The sequence below is a fragment of the Callorhinchus milii genome, unplaced genomic scaffold (assembly GCF_018977255.1).
Source record: "Callorhinchus milii isolate IMCB2004 unplaced genomic scaffold, IMCB_Cmil_1.0 Scaffold3, whole genome shotgun sequence".
Lineage (NCBI taxonomy): Eukaryota > Metazoa > Chordata > Chondrichthyes > Chimaeriformes > Callorhinchidae > Callorhinchus > Callorhinchus milii.
In genome coordinates this window covers 42,707,698-42,719,697 of record NW_024704744.1, presented here as the reverse complement: position 1 = coordinate 42,719,697, position 12,000 = coordinate 42,707,698, and the positions used below count along the sequence as shown (strand labels likewise).

The 12,000-nt window shown below is 41.2% G+C and overlaps 1 protein-coding gene across 3 annotated transcripts in view; it reads left to right on the top strand.

Moving 5' to 3' along the window:
• rars2 (arginyl-tRNA synthetase 2, mitochondrial) overlaps window positions 1–12,000 on the top strand; it is a 38,550-nt gene that overhangs the window by 23,716 nt on the left and 2,834 nt on the right. For all 3 annotated transcript variants that reach the window (XM_042332887.1, XM_042332889.1, XM_042332888.1), the window contains 7 exons: window positions 2,420–2,480; window positions 4,961–5,037; window positions 6,577–6,701; window positions 7,509–7,576; window positions 10,547–10,656; window positions 10,858–10,953; window positions 11,853–11,927. In XM_042332887.1, coding sequence (XP_042188821.1) covers window positions 2,420–2,480; window positions 4,961–5,037; window positions 6,577–6,701; window positions 7,509–7,576; window positions 10,547–10,656; window positions 10,858–10,953; window positions 11,853–11,927 — 612 coding nt within the window. The remainder of the gene's footprint in view (window positions 1–2,419; window positions 2,481–4,960; window positions 5,038–6,576; window positions 6,702–7,508; window positions 7,577–10,546; window positions 10,657–10,857; window positions 10,954–11,852; window positions 11,928–12,000) is intronic.

The following is a 12,000-nucleotide window of genomic DNA, read 5'->3' as shown; positions in this document are numbered from 1 at the left end:
GCTGTTTGTGGGACATTGCTGTGTACAAAATTACCTGCCATGTTTGGCCCAAAATACACAGTGTGCTGTGCTTCACAATAAATCCTGTGAAGTCCTTTGACATGTCCTTCCCATGTGGTAAGGTGCTACATCAAAGGAAAGGATTATTATTTTCTTTTGGTTTGAAAACATTTTATTTTAGGTACTGTACATATAAGGGCTAATATATACAAATTCAAAGAGATAAAGGAGCTCAGTTTCTTTTTGGCTGGGTGAACTACTTGCCCTTGCTGCGGTGCTGCTTTGTCTATTAGTTTTTTCATATAAATTTAAATTATCCAAATTGAAAAAAAATTGAGACTTAAAAATTGGAACCGTCTAGTGTTCAGGAACATCGAGTTTAAAAGTAATGTATTTGGGGGTGATTTTGACAAGAGTAGTATCCTTGACTCTAGTCAACCACATTTTTTGAGCAGAATTACAATTTTAAACAAGATCAATAAATGCACTTTGACAAGCTGCAGTTAAAATAAATATCAGAAATAGGAAGCATAGCTGCAGCAATGAAGCATACCCTGTGGTTTCCCCAATGGCTCAGCGCTGTTATTCACTCAGTAGCTGACAAAGTGGTTCACTGATTTCATCTGTGGCCATTGCCGAGTTAGCAGGTTTCAGCCAAAGAGGTGTTGGAGCATGATAATTGGACTCGCCCTCCCTCTCTCTCTTTGAGCAAAAATCAGCTGGGTTTTCTTCCTATGAGTGCTTTCTGTTGGAGGTAAATACAAATATTAATCCTTGTATTTGGTATAGCAACTTCAGGAAATCGTCTCAAAGCGCTTCACAGGGGGTAATCTAAAGGGAAGTGACTGTATTTTACAGATGAACACAGCAGCTAATTCTGTGCGCAACAATGTTCCACAAATAGCCATGGAGTGGTACACCAATTTTGTGGGATTGTTGACTATGACATCGGGAGATACTCCCTTCGCTATTCAAATGTGATCTTTAACATCCATCTGGACAGGCAGACAGAATCTCAGTTTAATGTCTTATCCAAAGATTGACAATGCATTGCACCCCCAGCATAGCACTAGTATGTCAGCCTAGACTTTGAGTTTGATGCCCCAGTGGAGGCTTGAACCCACAACATTCTGCCTCGGAGGTGAGCGCTCCATACAGCCAGGCTGTAAGCCTGGCAGATGTCAAGACTAGGCAGCTGTAGCCCCTGCTAGCTGCACTCGCTCAACAATAATGTATGTGAGGTACTGAAATATTTTGTTCCAAAGGGAAAAAAAAGTCACATTTCTTCCGGAAAGGAGAGGAACCGAGAAAAAAGATGAGAAAAGCAGGGATGGCAGAATTGATTTTGGACTAATTTTGTTGGACTAATTCACCACACCACAGAATGGCCATTCCTATAATTCTTCACTCAGTGAAGGAGAGGCCATCCAATTGAGTCAGTTGACTGGCCTGGCGGTAAACCAGTTTGTTTGAGAGTATTAGCAGTTCACTGTAAGCTATAAATGAGCATTTTGCAGGATTAGGTGTGGCTTATGAGGTGTGTGGCTCTTTACCAGTAGTGTAGAACATGATTTATGAACTCATCAAACATAAAATTCGGAAATCTCTAGAGACATTTCCTCCCACTTTTCAAGATAATTGGCAGCTCCATTGTTTGTCCAGCTGTACAGCAAGTACATTCTGTAAAGCCTCCTGTTATCAAATTATGTAGAAAGTACATGTTGTACAATCTATCAACATGCTCATAAAAACAAAAGTCACTTCTTTCTCCCCCACCCACCCCATCCCCATAATCATTTTTATAGGCAAACTTTGCTTTCTGATTAGAACTTACCCAAGTAGAGAACATACCGAATGGGTGAGAGAAAATTACAAGGAATTAATTACGTGGAAAACTGACTTGATAAATCTGCCATTCGAACCCAATACGACCCATTCAACTTTGTTTTTGATGTTGTGTGGAGTTGTTTTTCAAGCTTCTCTGCTATTATATTTGTTTTGATCATTGGCTAATGTCATTCTAAGGAATCTCCCTGATCATTGGATAATGACAGAATGGTGGGGGATTGGCATACAATTTACTAATGGCACCAAAAAAGTATGGTGACTTCACTCACCATTGGCACTCACCATTGTACCGATGATATAAATTGCTACAATCTTCACAAAAGAACTTCACAGAATATCAAAATCACAACACAGGTCCTCAGAATGCTACAGTTTCTTTTAGATATGATCAGAGTTGTGAAGTTTTATTTTCTTCTATTCTGTATATATGTAAATAATCTCCTTGAGTTACGTTGTGATATTTTGTATTTGTATATGCTTTCGGGTTGAAAAACTCTTGATTGTCAGCAGCCTCAGTTGTTGAAGTGACGTAAATAAGTTCATATCCATAACTTCCTGATTTTATTTTCAGAGATATTGCAGCTGCAGTGGATCGAATGGAAAAATACAATTTTGAGAAAATGATTTATGTGGTAGGTAACTGAAGGAATATACTAAAATTAAAATGTGTGTCAGCTTGGCTCAGTGGTAACACTCTCGTTTCTGAGGTTAAAGGTTGGTGGGTTCAAATCTCTGAGAAGACAATCCAATGCAACACTGAGGGTACCTTGCATTGTCGGAGGTGTCGTCTTTTGGATGGGATGTTAAACCGAGGTCCCGTCCTATTTAGGTGCCTGTTTAGGTGGATGTTAAAGATCCCATGACACAATTCGAAAAAAAGAGGGGAGTTTCTCCTGGTGTCCTGGCCAAAAATCCTCTAACTAAAATTAGTCACTCGTTTCATGGCTGTTTGTGGGATATTGCTGTACACAATTATGCTGCCGTGTTTGCGCACAAATACACAGTTGGGAAATGACCAACAAAAGAAAATATTTCCTTATGTGTCATCTTACCATGTCAAAACTTTTCAAAACACTTCACAGTTAGTAACTGTTTTTTGTATGCAAACATGGCAACAGCCAGCAAAAGCAAGGGCTCACAAGCAGCCAAAGGAGGAATGACTAATTAACGTGGAGATTGTTGGCCAGGATACTGGGAGAAACTTGCTTCTGTTTTGAAATTGTGTCATGGAATCGTTACCATCCACTTGAGCAGGCAGACTGGAGTTTATTTTAACATTTCATCCAACAGATGCACCTCAGTATTGCGTTGGAGCCAGTACTATAAGCTCACATCCCATTGTGTGGCTGGAACCCATAACCTTTGACTCAGATCCGTCCTTCAGATGAGTTGTCTGTTTACTGGTTCAGGTGTACAGTAAAGATTGTATGCCATTTTGGGGGAAAAGAAAAGGGAATTTTGCACAGTGCCCTGGTCAGCAATCCCCAAGAGCAAACAAAATTTGACATTTATGTCATGGCTGTTTGTGGGACATTGTTGTGCCCAAATTGGCCATTTGCCTATGAAATACACAATCGCTATGCTTTATAGAAACCTTTTGAGACATTTTGACATAATAAAATACTACATCAAATGTAAGAATTATTATTTTAAATGGGTGCATTTGAATAAATTGTAATAAAGTGGAACCCTCTTGAGGTAACATGTTCTATGAAAGGCATTCTTCCCTGAACTGGACCTATTTTTCAAGATATTTTTTTCAGTTCCAATTCTCCAACAAAAAAAGCATTACATACAAGATCAACACCATGACCTTTGACTATACCCTTAATGTAGCTACTAAAAGGTTGAGACATTAAATTTCTTTTGAATATTTTGGAAAATTTCCTCCTCCAGAAAAATAATGTGCATTATCTATTTCAACATCCAACTGAGCTCAATTAACTCTGCGCTGACTGGGAATTGCACCATATTCTTTCACGCCCTAGCCGCCTCCCTATTGCTGAGCTTCCCTTACCCCATTTCTTTGCTCGCCCCATTGGCTCAGCTAAATTGGGCCTGTTGCGCGTCCCTCACTCGTCATCACCAATGTTGGTGGCCAAGCCTTCAGTCACTATCCCTTAACCTCTGGGTCTCCCTGCCTCTACCCCTCTATTTGGTTTTAAATCCCATCTTGCAACCTTTATCTATCATCACCTCCACCTTCTCACTTGCTCAGCTTCCAGACTCGCCACTGTGAAGTGCTTCAGGACATTATTCTACGTGAAGGGAAGGGCTTTTTCTAAATAATAATAAAATAATAATCCTTGCATTTAATATAATGCCTTATCACGGCTTCACAGAATATAGTATTAAGTGAATTGACTCTATATTTTGTGGGCAAAACACTGGAACCAATTGCGCACAACAGTGTCCCAGAAACAGTAGTGGATTGAGTGACCGAATTATTTTTATTTATTTTGAAGGAATTCTTACCCCCGGAAAAGTGATCCGCCAATCGACTGACAACTGGGTTCTTACTTACTGCTAGGTAAACAGAGGGGTGTGGAGTAAGGAAACTTGCCCAACATTTTGCTCTGCCGGGAATTGAACCCAGGTCCTCTCGCTTGCGAGGCGATTGCTCTAACCACTGAGCTACATGATTCTACAAATGTGTTGTATGGCTCAGTGCTGCATGAGTTTTACCTTTGCCACACTGGGAGCTCACAACTCAATGAATCAAAAGAAAAATTGCAGCCCACAACACAGTCAATTGACCTATTTGTTTCTGTGCTGCTACTTCTCCCACTTTCCCATATCCTTGTTATTTTCTCAGAGTACTTATCCAGTTTCCTTTTAAGTGCTGTTGTGGTCTCAACCTTCATTACAGTCAGCACATCCCAGTTCCAACTGATGGGGCAGGCAGGCCACCCGGTTCAGGTAGCTGTGAAAAGCACTTTGAGACATGCTATAAGGCGCTATAAAAATGTTAATTATATTGCAGAATATTTAGTGTTTTGTAGTTAATTATTTTGAGAATTGTGTTAGATTTAGGTTTTAAAAGTATGGAAGTACTGCACGTTTACTTGGAGTTAATGCAGCTTTTATATTAATGTTTTTTGTTGTTCCTCAGACAGATAAAGGTCAGCACACGCATTTCCAGCAAGTTTTTCAAACATTGAAAATCATGGGTTATGACTGGGCAGAACGGTAGGTGAAAAAACAAAAGACAACACACAGTTATTGTTCTTTGTCCTTGGATTGAAGGGTATCTGAGATAGAATGTTGTATGGTATTTTTCAAATTTTGACACTGGCGAGATAGACTGCAAAAGTCTGTATGAACCCTTTGTATCCCTTTGTTACTTTGCCAATTCTTGGGGCTTGAACCTAAAACTTTCTGAGCCAGAGGAGAGCCAGGCTGACATTATTATTTTTCTTCAGTTAACAATCCAATTCCCTTTTAAATACTGTTATGGGCTCAGCTTTAATTACAGTCACCACGTCCCAGTCCCAACTAATGGGTCAAGCTGTTCCAAAACTGGATGCCAGAAGTTGTACAAGAATGATATTGAGGGTAATTTTTTTCCACTTCACTAAGTGTGGGAAAATTAGATTTCACTCTGCAACTGTCCAATGTAATTGGGAACTCCACTTGATGGTGCCGGGCAATGGTGCTTGAACATACCGTGCCACCTGTTTCTGGTCACAAATTAATAGAATAAGTGGAAACAGTGGGATTTTCAGAGGAACATCGCCAATTGCTGTCAGGAAAAGCAAGAGCCACAGAGTGAGTTAATCATGTGCTTTCTGTTGTTGGATTTGCTTTTTTTTAAAAAGCATTTTTTTCGTTCTGCCCCATCACTCTTTGTACTCTTTGTGTTCCCAAATCAATTATTATTTCCTGCCCAAAAGATAAATCAGGTTTTATGCTCTCAGATCTTTGCCTGTACTGCGCTGTAACTGGCTGCATGAGATTAGTACAGGGTGACTGACTGACTGACATTTATCCAAAATGTTAGATGCAAGAATTATTATTGTCGTGTTTCACCCACAATTATAATTGTGGGCAATTCTATATGAAATGAAAGGATAATTATTATTTATTTATTGTTGTTTCTATGGATAAGAACCTGGATTTCATTTAGTGCTTCCCTCATTGTGGTAGATGAATTTAGGAGCTCAGCCTTTACAGACACGAATCTAAGATTACCAATCTCTTGTACACTGCTTTGCACTCATGATATTGCACGTTGTGGCACATTGGCAGAAGTGCTTCAATAAATGAATTGAATGAATGAGTTTATGCAACATCTGCTTAGAATGGGACCCTAGAGAGTAAAATTTGTTGTACAAACCTTACAATTCAGGACCCTTTCCAAATCCTCCCAAGTAATGAATTTCCAAATGCTTCAAGATTGGTGTATAGGGTGAAAAGAAAACTGATCTATGCTGTGGTTATGGAACTGTTTACCAATGAGTCATTCTTTTCTGGTATAGTAGATCTCTAAGAGACTGTTCTTTAGTTTTAAGTGCTCGGGACGCTACCCCACATGAAGGGTGCTATATGAATGCAAGTTCTTGTTTACAGAAAAACAACTTCTAAATTACGACTGAATTTAAGTATTTTCTATAAGTTTGCCATAAATTTTGAGACAAAAATATTCTACAGGCTAAGGCTTGGTGGAACTTCAGGGCTAAGAGATCTTCTGTTTGCACACTTACTATATTTTACTTATAATGTTTGCAGCTGTCAGCACATACCCTTTGGGGTAGTTCAGGGGATGAAGACCAGGAAGGGCGATGTAATCTTTCTAGAAGATATTCTGAATGAAGCTCGCTCCAGAATGTTGAAAAACATGTCTGCCTCAAAGAGTGAGTGCTGTGTCTAAAAGAATTATTATCCTGGGGGAGATCTCCTTATTATCCTGCAAGTGAGGTCTCCTTAAACCTGCTTGGCAACAGTATGTCAAAATTGAGCCAACACTCGTGGTGGTCTCAGTATTCCAGTTCCTGAGGCAGGAGGGTCTGTAGTTTTCTTGGGCACTGCTGATGGCAACCCAGCCAGGCTAGTTCATCAGCCGGAATAGAAGCAGAGACCATCCAAGTGAGGCAAGGGGATCTGGAATTCTTCCCACTCAGTTCCTGTTAATCCTGCAAGCCAAAGCCTTAACGGGTAGGGTGGTTCTAATTGGACAAACAGCATGAAGATTACCAGACAGTGCCTTTAATAGCAAGTTTTAGCTGGTTAGACTCCAGCAGTACCTCAATGCACTCTTTGGGGTTCCTATGCCTTGACCCCTGCTCCTAATACTCTCTGGAATTAGGTAAGCAGGATATGTTCCTTCAGGGAGAGTGTGCGCATCCCATTCCAGAGACAGGGAGATTTCCATGTGTAGGTCAGTTCAGAGAGCGTTGTTTTTTTTTGTTTCATTTATACTGCTGTACAGGAAGCTGATGGAAATATAATCATCTCCACTTAGTTTGTAAGAAAAAATCCATAAAAATTCAATGTCAAAATTATCAATTATCAAGTTAAGCATTCAGATACTGACCATGAAAATTTACATTCTTGGATTAGCTTTCTCAAAGAAAACCTGTTAATAATCTGAATGCTATTTCCATTGATGTTTTCTTCTGGGAAAGCAGATTATTGTGTGATTTTGTTTTATTAACATACAGCAACAAAGGAACTTGAAGACCCTGCAGATACAGCAGAAAAAGTTGGCATTGCTGCACTTATTATCCAGGTAAGAACTGACATGAGGAAATTTTCATCACGTTGCTACTGAATGGCTAATTCTTTACCACAGAATTACTGTAATTTGAAATTTAATTACAGCTAACTTGGGATGTGATGGGACTGAGTTACAAACAGAAATCTGGGTCATGTGGACGACATAAATTAACATTCTACTGACAAAGTTAACCCCAATAAATCCTGTTTCTGGGAAATGTGAATTCTGAAAGTCTGTCAGTTTCTATTGAAAGGAAATACCTATATGTTTGTTGCAGGTCATTTGCATTATTTAGATAAAACAAAACCAAGGATGTTCGCTAGTCGACACAAAGCGTAGCTAAATTCAAGATTAAGCAGAGATTAACGAGCTAGCTAACGTATTAACTCATTTTTTTCTTGCTAGTCACAATGTTATACACTGGATGATAGGGTGATCATTTGTATGGTAAGGTTGTAAAAAATGAGAAAGACCAGATATTGTAGTTGTTGAAGCTTGCAATTTAATTCTAACTTTAAATAAGTGAGCGAATGGAACTGAAGTGAGAACAGGAAAGTGACTAGACAGTGAGAATGTGCGAAGGTCCCATAACCATGGTCCTAAAATAGCTTGCTTAGACAAACTGAGCTTCCTCATATGTCAAAAAAGTCACCATCCCATTGTTCCTGAGGCAATTCTTTGTGTAAAATTAAAGGAGATCCGATTTCATAATGAAAAGGTGTGTTGCAGGAGTGTCTGCACCAGTGACATTCCCACGTATGGAATTTTGTTTCACAATCTTCACTGCCTAAATAGTAGTTGTAGATCCAGGCTAGTAATCAGAACCTCATGCACATCTCTCAGCCATCACTATCATTACTTAGGTCGCGGGCATTGCAAAATGTAAATTGCTAATGAAGTTTCACACATGCACAAAGGTCATCATAATGCCTGTGAGGAGCATCATTTGGCACAAGCATTCTCTGGAAGTCCAGAGGTCAGTTATAAGTGATAGTCTTGGAATGAAGGAACACCTCCAGTTTGGTGCCACACATTTCAGGCGTGGAGCAGCCTGGAAAAATTGTATAAAATGTTGAGTGCTGGAGCCAGCAGGACTTAAGACACTGTGAATTCCATCAAATTTAACTCATTCTAGGACAGTAACAGATTATATTACTGTAGAGGGAAGTTGTATTTATTGACACAGGGGTATCAGCATCACTATTCATGGATGCACACTTCACCGAGCAAGTATGGAACTTTGGTGTCTTGTTCGACCCTCAACTGTTTTTTTAAACCCCACATCTGTGCCATGACCCGTTCTGCCTTCCCTCACCTCCGCAACATTGCTCACCTCAACCACTACCTCTCCCCTCAGGCCTCCAAGACCCTCATCCACGCTTCCATTCCATCCAAGCTTGACTATGCTAACCCCTGCTTGCTGGACTTCCCAACTCTTCCCTCCACAAGCTGCAGATTATTCAGAACTCTGCAGCTTGTGTCCACTAAGCACTAAGCTCTGTGACCCCATCACCCTCACCCGGATCCACTGGCTCTCCATCCCTCAGAGGATCGAGTTCAAGAGCCACATCCTAGCTTTGAAAACCTTGCTCTTTCTTGCCTTTGTGACTTGAAAAACGTTGCCCGCCTGCCAACTCCCTCCACTCGGTGGGCACTGGCCTGCTGCATGTCCCCTGCCCTGCTTGCTTCACCATTGATGTTTGGACCTTCAGCCTTTCTGTCTCCACCCACAATCCTGAAGTCCCTCTGCCTTGCCTCCTTCAAGGCCTGTCTCAAGAACTTCCTCTTTGATTGTGCCTTTGGACATCCTCCCATCTACACCCCCACACCCCCTTATCTTCCACCGCTCTTGATTCCAACCCCCAGCTCGAGTGCAAATCCTTCAGTGTCCAGCATCTTTGGATGTCCTCCTGATGTGAAAGGTGCTATATAAATGTCATTTGTTGTTCTTGTATGCTGCTATAGTTTCTTTCAAATACAACTCTCCCTTTCTTTTCAAGCTGAGATGTTTCTACAAACATAATATGTTATGCAAACGCATGTGTGTTCTAAATATAGATTTCTGTGCTATATAAACATGTGTACCCCCAGCTCCGCCCCAACATTGACGGACAGGCCTTCTGCCATTCTGGCCTCATCCTCTGGAACTCCATCCCACAGTCCCTCCGCCTCGCCCCCTCCCTTGCCACTTTAAGACCTGTCTCAAGACCCTCCTCTTCGACCGTGCTTTCGATCTCCCTGCTTCCCCCCCTGCCCTCCACACTCCCCACCTATGCTATATAAACGTGTTCCCCCACCTCCGCAACGTCGCCCGGCTCCGCCACTGTCTTGCGCCACAGGCCGACGAAACCCTCATACACGCTTTCATTACATCGAGGCTCGACTATGCAAACTCATTGCTTGTCGGCCTCCCCAACTCCTCCCTCCACAGGCTGCAGATCATCCAGAACTCTGCAGCCCGTGTCCTCTCCCGCACCAGGTTCCGCGACCATATCACCCCCATCCTCGCCCAACTCCACTGGCTTCCCATCACACAAAGGATATAGTTCAAGATCCTGGTCCTCACCTTCAAAGCCCTCCACAGTCTTTGCTCCCCCCCACCTATCCGACCTCCTAACCCACTACCATCCTGTTCGCTCCTCCCACTCAGCGGGCTCTGGTCTACTGCACGTCCCCCGCCTTGCTCGCCCCACTATTGGGCTTTGCGCCACTCTGCCGCCACCTTCTGGAACTCCATTCTGTAGTCCCTCCACCTCGCCCCCTCCCTTGCCACTTTCAAAACTCGTCTCAAGACCCTCCTCTTCGACCGTGCTTTTGATCTCCCTGCTACCCCCCCTGCACTCCATCCTCCCCCATCCCAACCCCCACTCGGGTCCGTAACTCTTTCTGTCCAGCGCCTTGGGACGTCCTCCCGACATGAAAGGCGCTTTACAAATGTAATGTTGTTGTTATGTAGGTGATTTTGCATTTCTATAATCCTAGGACTTCAAAGGTCCCCTTTTGTCCGATTATGACTTTGATTGGGATCGCGTACTCCAAAGCCAGGGAGATACTGGAGTCTTCCTGCAATACACACATGCAAGGCTCTGCAGGTGAGGAATGTGTCAGACACACAGCTGACCAAAATAAATGTAGTCAGTTTAGGACTTGCTTTGCATTGTTTGCAAGAACTATTACAGGTTTACCATAGCATCAAAGTAGTGTGAACTAATTAGTGATTCTAAAGCAATGAAGTGTTTTCGCTATTGGTCTGCTCTCATTCTTCTGTATCAATCCCAATGATGTATTTTCAGTATACAGAGAACATATGAAAATGGACCACAAGCTCAATTCAACCCAGCTTCTCTACAAGACCCTCAGGCAATTACTTTACTACAGCATCTTCTCAGGTATGAAGGTTATGTCCTCATCTGATGCTCACCATGTTTTTTTTAAGCAGGAGAATGGCCAGTGATCAGGAGAGGGCCTTAAAGCTTAATTTGGCCGAGGAGTGCTGGGATCACCATTGGTACTCCAAACTGCCTCCTGGATGAGAATGACTTACTCAGCACAGCCTAGGAATCAAACCTGGTTCCTTCTAGGCCTGTAAAACTCAATTTGATACTGGGTAATACTTTGCCTAAATGATTCATCAGTGAAGTGTAGATATATGTATTTCTGTAAGTTTTTTTTATTAACTTTAAAACCTCAACAATGGGAAAAATTGCCAAAATTGTACTGGATTTTCAATTCTCAGAGTAGTAAATAGTAAATATGCAACACACGTTTTTTTTCTGGTGCAAGGCTAGATTTGTAGCTCTGAGTTAGTTTTTAAACAAAACACTCTATCCCCATGAATAAGTCATTGACCAGGTTTGGACAGGAGAGAGGAAAAAGAGCCACACTTCATTTTTGTTGCAAGTAAATAACTTATTTTGTCAGCTTTAGATTTTGCACAACAATCAAGTTTGGCACAAAGATTTTCACTTTAGCATTATTACCCTAAAGACACTATGAAACTTTAAATAGATGCCAAACTTATTGTAACTGTTCAGAAAGGCTCTGCGAGTTTTATGAATTGATCACTAACTACATCACACTAAACTCATTGAATTCAGTAAATGTAATAAAACTTAATTGGTTGCTGTGCTCAACCCACTAAACAGTCAAAACGGACACTTACAATAAACCCTGTGAAATGCTTTGGGACGTCCTCCTGACGTAAAAGGCGCTAGAGCAAAGAATGCAAGGATTATTGTTGTTATTAAAAGGCGTTCATGTAATCAATCTGTTTCCATTTTTAATAAAGATTTGATGAAGTATTGTACAAGGCTTCTAAGGATCTTCAACCTAAGCATCTTGTCAACTACCTTCTAATGTTGAGGTAATTATTTATATATAGTATTATTTATGAAATTTGTGAGTCACAAACTTCTGCTGTGGATACTTAAAAGTTC